Source organism: Anomaloglossus baeobatrachus, chromosome 4 (genome assembly GCF_048569485.1).
Source record: "Anomaloglossus baeobatrachus isolate aAnoBae1 chromosome 4, aAnoBae1.hap1, whole genome shotgun sequence".
NCBI classification, from domain to species: Eukaryota; Metazoa; Chordata; class Amphibia; order Anura; family Aromobatidae; genus Anomaloglossus; species Anomaloglossus baeobatrachus.
This window is the reverse complement of record NC_134356.1, coordinates 634,286,812-634,298,754: the sequence shown is the minus strand read 5'-3', so window position 1 is coordinate 634,298,754 and position 11,943 is coordinate 634,286,812. Positions and strand designations below refer to the sequence as shown.

The 11,943-nt window shown below is 55.7% G+C and overlaps 1 protein-coding gene across 1 annotated transcript in view; it reads left to right on the top strand.

The window, feature by feature from the left end:
* The first annotated feature begins 2,254 nt into the window (after positions 1–2,254).
* LOC142301967 (RING finger protein 112-like) overlaps positions 2,255–11,943 on the top strand; it is a 183,703-nt gene continuing 174,014 nt past the window's right edge. Inside the window, exon 1 of the mRNA XM_075343031.1 lies at positions 2,255–2,316. Within this exon, the coding sequence (XP_075199146.1) occupies positions 2,300–2,316 (17 nt within the window). The 5' untranslated portion in view covers positions 2,255–2,299. The remainder of the gene's footprint in view (positions 2,317–11,943) is intronic.

Below are 11,943 nucleotides of genomic sequence, written 5' to 3'. Positions count from 1 at the left end.
TTTCCCGGAGGTTATCACTGGTTACAAAAGGCGTTTGGCTTCCCCATCTCCGTACCAGGATTACATCCCGCCTATGGGCTGATTTGTTCATTTGGAACGATTTTGTATCCAGGTACAATAAGCAAACTTGTTTCTAGGATAACTTTGTCCCCAATGAAGAGCTATCACTCTTTTCCGACGCATCTGGATCGTTGGGTTTTGGTGTTATTTCCGGTGTTCAATGGTGTGCTGAGCATTGGCCCCAATCTTGGCACGCCAATGGTCTCGTGTCCAATCTAACGCTCCTCGATTTATTCCCCATTGTGACAGCGGTCGCCATTTCGTGCCCGCCCTTCAGAAATAAACGGATTTGATTCTGGACTGACAACATGAGGGTGGTGTACGCGATAAATCACCTGACTTCATCCTCTTTGCCAGTTACAAAATTACTTAAATTTTTGTGCTTCAAGTTTTGAGCTCAATATTTGGTTCCGGGCTCGCCATGTGCCTGGCAGGTGCAACACTATCGCCGACTCACTTTCCCGTTTTCAATTTCAGAAGTTCCGACAGCTCTGTCCTTGCGCCCAAACAGAGGGAATATCGTGCCCACACAGCATATGGGATCTGTTGGAATGCAGCTGATGCCGTTGGTGACGTCTTCAGGGGCCTCGGCTGGCTTACGGTAAGGCATGGGAGGAATGGTTAGTTTTTTCGCAGCAAATTACACGGTTTCTACATTTGATTCTGCTAGATTCGATGTTACCTGCCAGTACCTGTATCACCTGAACTATCTGTCGGGGCTTGCTTTCCATTTCAAACTACGAGGTTGGTTGGACAATTCTAAATTTTTTATAGTCCAACAAGCAGTTAAGGAGTGGGGCAGGGGGCAGCCTAGAAGGGAGCGCAGAAGGCCAGTTTCTTTTAGCCTTCTTCCTAGTATCATCTGACACATCTCCGCCGTTTGTCCTCCTCCTTTCGAGTCTGCTCTTTTCTCTGCTTCTTTTGCTATAGCCTTTTTGGCGCATTGCGCATTGGTGAGTTGCTTTCTCCTGCCGGAGGCACCCACGGGGGCCTTCGGCACGACGACATCACATCGGGTAATGGGGGTTTAAGGATAAGAATTCGGCAATCTAAGACTGATCAAACTGGGAATGGCTGCTGGTTATTTTTGTTTCTATTCCTGGCCCAGTGTGCCCTGTTAGACTGATCCGTAACTACATCACTTTGCGCCATGGTAACTCTTCATTCTAGTCCATGAAGACGGTTCCCCTCTGACGAGATTCCAATTCTTAGCGTTTTTTTCGTAAATGTTTAACGTTTCTGGGTCTGCCCGCCAGCGAGTTTGGTACTCACCCCTTTGGATAGGGGCGGCGACTGAGGCCGCTTGGACGGGATTGTCCAATGCATAGGCCGGTGGTGTTCTGCATGTTTTGCGAAATGTATTAGTCCGGTATTATTGCTTCTTTAATCAATTACTTAAACAGGTTTGCCTTATTGTATACGTGTCACTAACAGTTTTTTCCTTTTAGGCGCGGCTAAGTCTGTAATTTGGTTACTGGGCCACTCCTATATTTGGCTTCGTGGCTTCGAGGTGAATTGGAGAGGCATCAGGGGTCTCATATGGGCTCAAGTTATACCTGAAGTTGTGGAGATTGCCAGGTCTGCCTTAACTCCAGTGGTCCTCGTCATTCACGCCGGGTGAAATGACCTCGGTTCCCGCCACAAGATGGTATTGAGCAGGCTTTGTTCTTTATGGGTGGGGGACAGAGCACAGTCCAGGGCCTCTGCTCCTCCGTGGCGGTTTTGAGCCAAACAGTTGTTTGGTTACGAAAGCTAAAGTGCGCCGGAAGTCCGGCCTGGCACAAAGTTTCGTTTGAAAGTATTGATTAATAATGGTTAATTGTGCTGTGACCGACCTCCATCCACAATAAAAGATGAGAGTTGTTTAATTTTGATAAAGCTCTCCTAATAAAGTTTGTATTTTGGTTACTTTGGTCTCGGAGTGGTTAATCGGACATGGGAGGGTCTTGTTTGCGGGGTGTGGGTCTCAGCAGTCTATACATATATGGGTGTGTGTATATATATAGAATTTGTCTCCTTTACTGGAGAGACAATTTACATATAGATGTTAATATGAAATAATAATATAAATAATAAAGTATTGGTGGATGCAGTGCAAAGTTTCAGTTTCTATTCCTGCTCTTGATGAAACCCATGAAAGGAGGAGTTACTACTAGAGAAAAAGAAAAAAAACGTCAGACAAGCAGCTAAGAGAGCGACAGAGGCAGAAGAAGCAGACGGTTCTCTATTGAAGCAGAAAATGGAGCAAACATTCTGGTAGGAATAGTTTTTAGGTTATCACAATGTATCCCTGATAAATGCCCCCCCCCCTTCCCTCCACAGCATCGCCATCCCTCTTTGCTGCTTTCTGGCATAACCCTGGTGGTCAGTGGGGGTCTCTGATGGGACAACAGCTTTATAGAACTTCTCTTTTAATGGAATTTTGCTGACAGATTTCCATCCCACAAAAAAAAAAACTAGATCAAAGATTTATTAGTATTACTTTTGCAGTGCTGAAGAACCGTGGTGTTAAAGATACAAGGTCAGGTCGGGAATTTCATGGCCCGATAATGGCAAAATATTCGGACCCCCCCCCCACTGTAGACTCCACTCATGCTCTACCCCAGCTCTGCCTTCACTCCTCGAACCTTCCACAATCCCACTGCCTACTACAAAAATTCTACTTCTGCATCACATCCTCACAAATCACACATTAACAGTTCCCATCTAACTCCATATCATGTACATAGCCATTAGCTTTTATATTATTATTAATAATAATAATAATAATAATAATAAATAATATAATGCACCCCATAGTCCTCCATATATAATACGTCAAACTACATAGTTCTCCATATATGATAATCTACCGCCCCATAGTCCTCCCTATATGATTATGCACTCCCCATAGTCCTTCATATATGATAAGGCACTCCCCATAGTCCTTCATATATGATAATGTACCTCCCCATAGTCCTCCATAGATGATAATGCACCCTCATAAGCCTCCAAATAGTATAATATACCCCACAGTCCTCCATATGATAATGCACCCCCATAGTCCTCCAAATTGCATAATGCACCCCATAGTCCTCCATATATGATAATGCACTCCAATAGTCCTCCATTTATTATAATGCTTCCTCCATAGTTCGCCATTTATCAAAATGACCCACCATAGTCCTCTATATATTATAATGCACCCCCCATAGTCTTCCATGTATTATAATGCACTTTCCATATATGATAATGCCCCCCTTAGTCCTCCAAATAGTATAGTGCAACCCATAGTTTTCCATATATATACCTTAATCAATCTCTCATTACTCAGTAGTCTCAGCATTTCTTTTCCAGCCTCTCCCTTTACTCAGTAGTCACAGTATTTCTTTTCCTGCCTCTCCCCTTACTCAGTAGTCACAGTATTTCTTTTCCTGCCTCTCCCCTTACTCAGTAGACGCAGCATTTCTTTTCCTGCCTCTCCCCTTACTCAGTAGTCACAGCATTTTTTTTCCAGCCTCTCTCACTATTCAGTAGCCACGCCATCAGGGCCGCCATCAGGGCATTACAATCATTACGGGGCCTGGTGAAGGGGGGGGGCTGAGCCCGAGGTAATTACTTTACACTTAATTAATATTCGGCCCTGCCCCCACCTCTTCACCAAGCCCCACTATGCCTAACTCGGCCCACCACCAGCTCCCCTGGCCCCGCCCCCCACCTCTTCTCTGGACCCCACTGCAGTTACCGCCACGGTTGCCAAAGTAGGGGGACCGGCAGAGTCTGATATCTTCAGTGACAGCAGACGCTGCCAGCCGGCCTGCTTTTCTTCATAAGGTTTGTACTGCACATGCGCTAAACTGGCTGCCATGCGCAGTACAAACAAGAGCTCACTGGAAAAGAGGATCCTGCAATCACTGCCAAGGGCACCAGGATAGCGAGTATGATCTTTGTGTCTCTGCTTCCTGTTCCCGGCTCATACACATCACCATAGTGCATATACAGGTCCACACTATAGCCTGTATTACAGTGTGTCTGTATATAGTGTGGATCTGTGTATACAGTATGGTGCTGTGTATACACTATATACATCCCACAGCCTCCATAGTATATGCAGCCTCTATTGTATATGCAGTCCAAAGCCTCTTGTGTATACAGGCTCAATTATATATGCAGCTTCTATTGTATATGCAGACCACAGCCTCTGTTGTGCATTCTGCTTCTATTATATATGCAGCCTTTATTGTATATGCATGAGTACAATTGCTTTGGCAAATCAAATGAGAAGGGAAAAATTTGATTAAAAAAACTCGCTATTTATTGATAAGGCATACGTGAAACAAAAAGGTCCAACGTTTCGACCCTTTAAGGGTCTTTATCACGGACATATGATCTAGACAAAGTAAAAGGAGACATAACATAGTCAATTCCAACATGTGTAAAGCAAAACAATACATAAAGATAAATACACCAATAATAATACAGGATATTAATCGACAAGTGGGTACATGAACACATGTATACAAAAGAATTTCCACGTCTTCCATACAGAATAATGATCTGAGGGATCATAGAATGAGAGTAAGGCCTAGTGACTTCCTGCATACGCCGCTCGCTTTCTTGGTTTGATCTCACCACTATATACTGGGTAAAGCATTATTTTATTTCCTCTTAGCCCATGTTCGATTATCGTTCACTAGAGCTCACAATGTGTATTCTATGTACGTTTCTATAGATTATTCCTCGACACTTGAGATACTCTGGCTAAGTCTCATTAGACACTGGAGCAGTGATGGCGAACCTATCGCATGCGTGCCAACCGGGGCACGCAGAGCCCTTTCTGCCGGCACGCGCGCTGTCGCCTGACCCTGCCGCTTTGAACTGCTGGCGCGGTCGCGCTGGCAGCTCAAAGTTGTGTTGCAGCGGAGGGACACTCCTCCTCTCCTAGGCCGCAGGTCTGTTGCCTAGGAGACGGAGGAGCGTCAGTAAGTGGCGCCGGCATAATGACATCTTCTGGCCACGCGGGAATTGAGGAACCAGCGGCGCGCAGCAGTGGAGCGGGTGCTGGAAGGTGAGTTGTGGGGTTTTTTTCGTTTTTTTTAAACTCGTGTGTGGCTGTGTCAAGGTGAGCACGGGGGAAACATACATGCCAGCACGGGGGAGGCAGTGCCAGCATAGGGGAGACATACATGCCAGCACGGGGGAGACATACATGCCAGCACGGGGGAGGCAGTGCAAGCACGGGTGAGACATACATGCCAGAACGGGGGAGGCAGTGCCAGCATGGGGGAGACATACATGCCAGCACAGGGGAGGCAGTGCCAGCACGGGGGAGACAGTGCCAGCACGGGGGAGACATACATGCCAGCACGGGGGAGACAGTGCCAGCATGGGGGAGACATACATGCCAGCACGGGGGAGACATACATGCCAGCACACGGGGGGCAGTGCCAGCACGGGGGAGACATACATGCCTGCACGGGGGAGGCAGTGCCAGCACGGTGGAGACATACATGGCAGCACGGGGGAGGCAGTGCCAGCACAGGGGAGGCAGTGCCAGCACGGGGGAGAGAGTGCCAGCACGGGGAAGACATACATGCCAGCACGGGGAAGGCAGTGCCAGCACGGGGGAGACATACCTGCCAGCACGGTGAGGCAGTGCCAGCACGGGGGAGACAGTGCCAGCATGGGGGAGGCAGTGCCAGCACGGGGTAGACAATGCCAGTACGGGGGAGACATACATGCTAGCATGGGGGAGGCAGTGCCAGCATGGGGGAGGCAGTGCCAGGACGGGGAGACATACATGCCAGCATGGGGGACGCAGTGCCAGCACGAGGGACGCAGTGCCAGCACGGGGGAGGCAGTGCCAGCACGGGGGAGACATACATGCCAGCACGGGGGACAGGGCTGTATTTTGCCTTCGTGCTGCCCTAGGCACTTTAAGTGGTCGCGCCCCTTAGTGACAACGTAAAACTGAGTTTTCGCACACGACATCTGTTTAAGGCAGATCTACTTTGTAAAACACTTGAAAAAGTATCAATGAGAAATGAAGGGCACTAACCCCCCCCCCCCAATGGGGATCACCACAGGCACATCAAAACATAGCATGAGTATAAAATATTCCCACCGTCCCCACTTATATACTGTGACTGTCACACTGCCCCTAATAAACTACACACTACCCCTAATATACTACACACTGCCCCTAATATACTACACACTACCCTCCCTTATAATTTATACCCACCACACCTTCCTCAATTATGAAATATGATCTGCACATTGACCTCACATCATGCTGCCCCCTCCTCACAGTGTCCCATGCATACTGCCCCCTCCTCACAATGTCCCATGCATGCTGCCCCCTCCTCACAATGTCCCATGCATGCTGCCCCCTCCTCACAGTGTCCCATGCATGCTGCCCCCTCCTCACAGTGTCCCATGCATGCTGCCCCCTCCTCACAGTGTCCCATGCATGCTGCCCCCTCCTCACAATGTCCCATGCATGCTTCCCCCTCCTCACAATGTCCCATGCATGCTGCCCCCTCCTCACAGTGTCCCATGCATGCTGCCCCCTCCGCACAGTGTCCCATGCATGCTGCCCCCTCCTCACAGTGTCCCATGCATGCTGCCCCCTCCTCACAGTGTCCCATGCATACTGCCCTCTCCTCACAATGTCCCATGCATGCTGCCCCCTCCTCACAATGTCCCATGCATGCTGCCCCCTCCTCACAATGTCCCATGCATGCTGCCCCCTCCTCACAGTGTCCCATGCATGCTGCCCCCTCCTCACAGTGTCCCATGCATGCTTCCCCCTCCTCACAATGTCCCATGCATGCTGCCCCCTCCTCACAATGTCCCATGCATGCTTCCCCCTCCTCACAATGTCCCATGCATGCTGCCCCCTCCTCACAATGTCCCATGCTTGCTGCCCCCTCCTCACAATGTCCCATGCATGCTGCCCCCTCCTCACAATGTCCCATGCATGCTGCCCCCTCCTCACAGTGTCCCATGCTTGCTGCCCCCTCCTCACAGTGTCCCATGCTTGCTGCCCCCTCCTCACAATGTCCCATACATACTGCCCCCTCCTCACAATGTCCCATGCATGCTTCCCACTCCTCACAATGTCCCATGCATGCTTCCCACTCCTCACAATGTCCCATGCATGCTGCCCCCTTTTCACAATGTCCCATGCATGCTGCCCCCTCCTCACAATGTCCCATGCATGCTTCCCCCTCCTCACAATGTCCCATGCATGCTTCCCCCTCCTCACAATGTCCCATGCATGCTTCCCCCTCCTCACAATGTCCCATGCATGCTTCCCCCTCCTCACAATGTCCCATGCATGCTTCCCCCTCCTCACAATGTCCCATGCATGCTTTCCCCTCCTCACAATGTCCCATGCATGCTTCCCCCTCCTCACAATGTCCCATGCATGCTGCCCCTCCTCACAATGTCCCATGCATGCTGCCCCCTCCTCACAATGTCCCGTGCATGCTGCCCCTCTCCATGAGCTCCTAATGCTGCCTTCCTCTTTTCCATAATGACATCTCCATGCTGCCCCACTCATCATACTAAGACCACTACACTAGCGCTTATGCTGAGACACACACACACACACACACACACACACACACACTACCCCACTCTTGATATTGACTCCCCTACATTGTTCCACTCCATACTGAGCCCACACATGCTGCCCCTTGTCCATAATGAGCTCCCAATGCTGCCCCCCTCTTATTCTGAGTCCTTACACTCCCCCCCATCGATATTGTCATTGCTCTATCCCTTAACCCTTGTCATCTGTCTCTAGCATTGGCCCCTCTCTTCCATTCCCCCAGCAGCAGCCTCTCTCCCCCCACCTCCAGCAGCAGCCTCTCCCCCAGCATCAGCCTCTCTCCCCCCAGCCGCCCCCAGAATCAGCCTCTCTCCCCCCAGCCTCCCTCAGCATCAGCCTCCCTGCTCCCAGCTTACCCCAGCATCAGCCTCTCTCCTCCCATCCTCCCCCAGCATGAGCCTTCTCCAGCATCAGCCTGTCTCCTCCCAGCCTCCCCCAGCATGAGCCTCCTCCAGCATCAGCCTCTCTCCTCCCAGCCTCCCCCAGCATCAGCCTCCCTGCTCCCAGCTTCCCCCCAGCATCAGCCTCCTTCCTCCCAGCCTCCCCCAGCATCAGCCTCCCTCCTCCCAGCCTCCCCCAGCATCAGCCTCCCTCCTTCCAGCCTCCCCCAGCATCAGTCTCCCTCCTCCCAGCCCCCCTCCTCCAAGCCTCCCCCAGCATCAGCCTCCCAGAGCATCAGCCTCCCTCCTCCCCCTCCCAGCCTCCCCCAGCATCAGCCTCTCTCCTCCCAGCCTCCCCCAGCATCAGCCTCCCTGCTCCCAGCTTGCCCCAGTATCAGCCTCCCTCCTCCCAGCCTCCCCCAGCATCAGCCTCCCTCTTCCCAGCCTCCCCAAGCATCAGCCTCCCTCTTCCCAGCCTCCCCCAGCATCAGCCTCCCTCTTCCCAGCCTCCCCCAGCATCAGCCTCCCCCAGCATCAGCCACCCTCTTCCCAGCCTCCCCCAGCATCAGCCTCCCTCTTCCCAGCCTCCCCCAGCATCAGCCACCCTCTTCCCAGCCTCCCACAGCATCAGCCACCCTCTTCCCAGCCTCCCACAGCCTCAGCTACCCTCCTCCTAGCCTCCCCCACCCTCCTCCCAGCCTCCCCCAGCATCAGCCTCCCCCAGCATCAGCCTCCCAGCCTCCCCCAGCATCAGCCTCCCAGCCTCCCCCAGCATCAGCCTCCCAGCCTCCCCCAGCATCAGCCTCTCTCCTCCCAGCCTCCCTCCTTCCAGCCTCCCCCAGCATCAGCCTCCCTTCTCCCAGCCTCCCTCCTCATCAGCCTCCCTCCTCCAAGCCTCCCCCGCCCCGCCACCCCTAGCATCAGCCTCTCTCCTCCCAGCCTCCCCCAGCCTCAGCCTCCCTCCTCCCAGCCTCCCCCAGCCTCAGCCTCCCTCCTCCCAGCCTCCGCCTCCCTCCTCCCAGCCTCCCCCAGCCTCAGCCTCCCTCCTACCAGCCTCCCCCAGCCTCAGCCTCCCTCCTCCCAGCCTCCCCCAGCCTCAGCCTCCCTCCTCCAAGCCTCCCCCCAGCCTCAGCCTCCCTCCTCCCAGGCTCCCCCAGCATCAGCCTCCCTCTTCCCAGCCTCCCCCAGCATCAGCCTCCCTCAGCATCAGCCTCCCCCAGCATCAGCGTCCCCCAGCATCAGCCTCCCCCAGCATCAGCCTCCCTCTTCCCAGCCTCCCCCAGCATCAGCCTCCCTCTTCCCAGCCTCCCCCAGCATCAGCCTCCCTCCTCCCAGCCTCCCCCAGCATCAGCCTCCCTCCTCCCAGGCTCCCCCAGCATCAGCCTCCCTCCTCCCAGCCTCCCCCAGCATCAGCCTCCCTCAGCATCAGCCTCCCTCCTCCCAGCCTCCCCCAGCATCAGCCTCCCTCCTCCCAGCATCAGCCTCCCTCCTCCTAGCCTCCCCCAGCATCAGCCTCATTCCTCCCAGCATCAGCCTCCCTCCTCCCAGCCTCCCCCAGCATCAGCCTCCCTCCTCCCAGCCTCCCCCAGCATCAGCCTCCCTCTTCCCAGCCTCCCCCAGCATCAGCCTCCCTCTTCCCAGCCTCCCCCAGCATCAGCCTCCCTCTTCCCAGCCTCCCCCAGCATCAGCCTCCCTCCTCCCAGGCTCCCCCAGCATCAGCCTCCCTCCTCCCAGGCTCCCCCAGCATCAGCCTCCCTCCTCCCAGCCTCCCCCAGCATCAGCCTCCGTCTTCCCAGCCTCCCCCAGCATCAGCCTCCCTTCTCCCAGCATCAGCCTCCCTCCTCCTAGCCTCCCCCAGCATCAGCCTCCCTCCTCCCAGCATCAGCCTCCCTCCTCCTAGCCTCCCCCAGCATCAGCCTCCCTCCTCCCAGCATCAGCCTCCCTCCTCCTAGCCTCCCCCAGCATCAGCCTCCCTCCTCCCAGCATCAGCCTCCCTCCTCCTAGCCTCCCCCAGCGTCAGCCTCCCTCCTCCCAGCATCAGCCTCCCTCCTCCTAGCCTCCCCCAGCATCAGCCTCCCTCCTCCCAGCATCAGCCTCCCTCCTCCCTCAGCTTCCCTCCTCCAAGCCTCACCCTCCCCCTCCCAGCCTCCCCCAGCATCAGCCTCCCTCAGCATCAGCCTCCCTCCTCCCAGCATCAGCCTCCCTCCTCCCAGCCTCCCCCAGCCTCAGCTTCCCTCCTCCCAGCATCAGCCTCCCTCCTCCCAGCCTCCCTCAGCATCAGCCTCCCTCCTCCCAACCTCCCCCAGCATCAGCCTCCCTCCTCCCAACCTCCCCCAGCATCAGCCTCCCTCCTCCCAGCATCAGCCTCCCTCCTCCCAGCCTCCCTCAGCATCAGCCTCCCTCCTCCCAACCTCCCCCCAGCATCAGCCTCCCTCCTCCCAGCCTCCCTCAGCATCAGCCTCCCTCCTCCCAACCTCCCCCAGCATCAGCCTCCCTCCTCCCAGCCTCAGCCTCCCTCCTCCCAGCCTCCCTCAGCATCAGCCTCCCTCCTCCCAGCCTCCCTCAGCATCAGCCTCCCTCCTCCCAACCTCCCCCAGCATCAGCCTCCCTCCTCCTAGCCTCCCCCAGCATTAGCCTCCCTCCTCCCAGCCTCCCCCAGCATTAGCCTCCCTCCTCCCAGCATCAGCCTCCCTCCTCCAACTCTCCCTCAGCATCAGCTTCCCTCCTCCAACCCTCCCCCTCCCAGCCTCCCCCAGCATCAGCCTCCCTCAGCATCAGCCTCCCCCAGAATCAGTCTCTCTCCTCCCAGCCTCTGCCTCTCTCCTCCCCAGCCTCAGCCTCTCTCTCTCCCCAGCCTCCCCCCCAGCCTCAGCCTCTCTCTCCCCCCAGCCTCCCCCCCAGCCTCAGCCTCTCTCTCCCCCCAGCCTCCCCCAGCATCAGCCTCTCTCCTCTCAGCCTCTCCCCCCAGCCTCCCCCCCAGGTTCAGCCTCTCAGCCTCTCTCTTCCCCCAGCCTCAGCCTCTCTCTCCCCCCAGCCTCCCCCCCAGCCTTAGCCTCTCTCTCCCCCCAGCCTCCCCCCCAGCCTCAGCCTCTCCCCCCCCAGCCCCAGCCTCTCTCCCCCCAGCCTCAGCCTCTCTCTCCCCCCAGCCTCAGCCTCTCTCTCCCCCCAGCCTCTCTCTCCCGCCAGCCTCTCTCTCCTGCCAGCCTCAGCATCTTTCCTCCCAGCCTCCCTCTCCCCCAGCCTCAGCCTCTCTCCCCCCAGACTCAGCCTCTCTCTCCCCCCAGCCTCTCTCTCCCGCCAGCCTCAGCATCTTTCCCCCCAGCCTCCCTCTCCCCCAGCCTCAGCCTCTCTCCCCCCAGACTCAGCCTCTCTTCCCAGCCTCCCCCCAGCCTCAGCCTCTCTCTCTTCCCAGCCTAAGCCTCTCTCGCTTCCCAGCCTCAGCCTCTCTCTCTCTTCCCAGCCTCCCCCCAGCCTCAGCCTCTGTCTCTGCCCAGCCTCCCTCTCTTCCCAGCCTCCCCCAGCCTCAGCCTCTTTCTCTGCCCAGCCTCAGCCTCTTTCCCCCCAGCCTCCCCTTGCATGATTATAGTGGAAAAAGGCATCGCAACGATCATCCACTAACCTGTAAGGAGCCCATACATTCTAGGCTCTGCCTCTGCCTTATCTGCTCCGGTGCCCGCCGCCCTGCTCTGGCTGGCTCCTCTTCTGGCTTGCTCCAGCTGCAGACGCGTCCTCCTCCGCGGCGTGTGTCGTCTGCAGCATTGGACGCTGCAGCACGGGGCAGTCAGCTGATTGTCGCGCCCGCGCGCCTCTGACCCCGGAAGTGAAGGCGATGGAACTTCCGGGGTTAATCAGCTCACCATGCCTGGCGCCCGCCATGTATTTAAATAGACAGAAGTGCGCCTCCCC